The following is a 3,090-nucleotide window of genomic DNA, read 5'->3' as shown; positions in this document are numbered from 1 at the left end:
GTTAAGGAATGTAGAATATGGTCACGCAGAATAAAGCATTAATATGTGCGTTATAAGTACTACTAAACAGCCAATATGCAAGTAATTGTGCATGCTATTAAGAAACAAGTTAATAGTGAGAACTGGTCCTTAAAATAAAGTGTTACCTTTTTAAAAACTCATACTAGCAGATCATACTATTTTAATGAAATAACAGACTACTTTTTAAATAAAAACTTACACTATATTTTCATTCAATTGCAGTAAACATTCAATTAAGTGTCCAAAAACGTAACATTAAGTTCACACTTAAGTATATTTTTTCCATAATAAGTACTCTTTTCAAAAGTATGCTAAAGAGTACTTCTTTTTCACAAAGGTCTCCTTGATGGTTGAAATCAGAGATATCAAATAGGAATGTGCCATATCTGATTTTCAATGGAGTGCAGAATCATCACTTGTGCCACTAAAAGAGGATGTAAAACTGAAAGCATCTGTGCTATTTGAGCAGTTTTAAAAGGAATCAAAACAGAACTTAACACAGGGTGGAACCTACAGGAGAGTGTGTTAGGACTGGATGGACATGCAGGGTTCAGTAAGGATGATGAGGATGCTGGTAACAATGGTGAAGAGGACTGAGCTGAAAGAGGGTGTGATGAGGTCAGGGGAGTGGAGAAACCATCACCAGGGTTGATCCAGAATGCATTGCCCTGGCTACCTCTCTTGCTGGTGTCGGCCTGCTGGTCAGACAGGAAGACGTCTTCACTGCAGTCGCTCTGCGAGCGCTCTCTCGACAGCAGCCTGTCCACACAGCGGATCACACACTCCAGACTCTTATCCACATTGAGCCAGATCTTTTCCTGAAGCAGAAACAGAGGAAATATTTCAGATTCTGCAGTATTTCTAAATCATGAGAAAATAATGGCAGTCTCTGAATCTTACCCACTCCTCCTCCTGCCAGTTTAGGTTCATGGATGCTCTGTTCCCTTTCCCGCTCCATTTGGCCTGTGGAGAGCCCTGGTCGTTCCTCAGGACCACACGCTCAGTGTCATTGGTGGACGGAGAGCCTCTGGAGGCAATGAACTCTGGGCGTGCAGCACTCAGTGCCTGGATAGCTGTAGTTAGCAGCTTACTGTCACACACTGTCACCAGCTGCCGCGTCTGAGAGAGACACAGAGATTGCACTTACTCAGATATGTTGAGCATGAGAATCACCTTGTAATAGCTGTCATTAATGAACCCTTTTCACATTCCTGGGGTTTTCAGAAGCAACTGTAAATAGTAAATGGTAAATGGAAACTACAACAAATATATATTTTGCCTTGTCATTCGCTCCAAAAATAGCATTTCTATGACTTTCCAAAGCTAACTATAGTGTTATAAATGTGCATTACATTAAAAGAAATAAATATAAATAAATATAAAAAACACCCCTAGGTTTATGATGTTAACAACTGTGGAAATGGAAAAGGGTCCATAATATATAAAAAACGTATTATATTACCTGATGTTTAAAAAAAAAAAAAGATAAAAAATATTGATAAACATTCAGTTCATTCGAATTTTGATGAAACTTTGATTAGTGGTGGTTCATAAATATTAATATTCAAATGCACAATAACTACTGATCTGTTAAGCATTATAAAATGTTTGTTAATGACTTAAGAAGGACACCCACTCGGACAGGAAAAGACCATCTGATTATCATATAAAAGTAATCCAAAAAAGTTGGTTTTGTTTTATGTGCCATTTAGGGGATGGTTAATCTGAAATATATCATACCACAATAATAGAGTTATAATAATATATAGAATTTAAGGTAATACAAAATTAAATAATAGAGTTATAATAATATATTTTTTTTATAAAACTACAACATTAAATAGAAATTATAATAATGTATAGAATTATAATACTATATTAAAATAAAATTAAACAGATATAGTTATAAAACTAAAAAAAAAAAAAAAAAACAGAATTGTAATAATATATAATTACATTTATAATAATACAATTAAATTATTTTATGAAAAATTTTTAATTGTATTTTTTAAATTAAATTGTACATAAAAATGTTAATGTGTTGTAGTCTCTGTGAATGGTCATACAGAAAACCCAGAATAGTAGTGCAGAATGGGTTTAGAATTTGTGCTCAGAATTTCTATATTTCCAATAGTAATAAATTCAAGTTATTTCAGACATAAACAATGGCAAATATATAGCTCTGCTTGCTAATAACTAGTCTAATTGCTAGTTTAAGTGCCTCAAGCAAAACTCAGAATATCTTTAAAAGAGTTGTACTGTTTGCCAATTAGAATGGACTGTGGATTTCAGCCAGCTCTTGGCAGTTTAGTGTGAAATATGCATTAGATGGTTAGTGAACAGACTGTAAATGGTTCATACAAATCCTCTCACCTTGTCTGTGAGGATAGCAAGGGTCCTTTCTAGTGCATTGGTTGAGCGTTCTTTGGCAGCGCGGGACAGCCGCTCAGTGTAGTAGCTGACCTGCGTCTTGAGAGTGTTGATATGGGAAATGATTTCTTTAGCTTTCAACACATCCTGTGGCTGGTACCGCATAGAAAGTGGAGCAGGTTCCCCGGCACTGAAACGAGACAGATAATTAAAAACAAAACAACAGCACATTCTCCAATTCCCCATTTGTTATCACTTGTTCAGCTGCACAAGCTGTGATCAAGTGGACTATTCTGCAAATGAGATGGCGTGATATACAAGCACACACAGAAAACGTACACAAATGCCAAGTGCACATAATTGGATGGAGTGGGAGAGCAGTTTTGTGCAAATACATCATCTTCGAAAACACAAATGTTGGTGCAAACAAGAAAGATCCTTCACATTTAATGGAAGTGAAGCAAAGGACTCGACGCTGACCGATCATAAACAAGATGAAACACCACCACATATGAAAATGACTGGAAAACAACCCTGAAACTCACCCTTCACCCTCATATGAACTGATCGGAAAGCAAACAACATAAAATCAACTGATTACAGTTCGCAGTCATGAGATAAATGTGAAATAATATTTTAATATATAAAAAAGTTCAGCCCTATGGAACATTATTTCTGCAACATAATACATTTTTTTTT

At 35.5% G+C, this 3,090-nt stretch overlaps 1 protein-coding gene across 1 annotated transcript in view; it reads right to left on the bottom strand.

Annotated features, from left to right (window-relative positions):
- Positions 1 to 3,090, bottom strand: part of LOC107551052 (type I inositol 3,4-bisphosphate 4-phosphatase) — a 33,370-nt gene that overhangs the window by 5,508 nt on the left and 24,772 nt on the right. Inside the window, exons 9-12 of the mRNA XM_016232542.1 lie at positions 2,937 to 2,954; positions 2,395 to 2,581; positions 922 to 1,140; positions 510 to 839 (exon numbers count right to left, since the gene is read on the bottom strand). Of these exons, the coding sequence (XP_016088028.1) occupies positions 510 to 839; positions 922 to 1,140; positions 2,395 to 2,581; positions 2,937 to 2,954 (754 nt within the window). The remainder of the gene's footprint in view (positions 1 to 509; positions 840 to 921; positions 1,141 to 2,394; positions 2,582 to 2,936; positions 2,955 to 3,090) is intronic.

This window comes from Sinocyclocheilus grahami, unplaced genomic scaffold (assembly GCF_001515645.1).
Source record: "Sinocyclocheilus grahami isolate Dianchi unplaced genomic scaffold, SAMN03320097.WGS_v1.1 scaffold413.1, whole genome shotgun sequence".
NCBI classification, from domain to species: domain Eukaryota; kingdom Metazoa; phylum Chordata; class Actinopteri; order Cypriniformes; family Cyprinidae; genus Sinocyclocheilus; species Sinocyclocheilus grahami.
The sequence above is the reverse complement of the archived record's forward strand: the minus strand, read 5'-3'. Positions and strand labels throughout refer to the sequence as shown.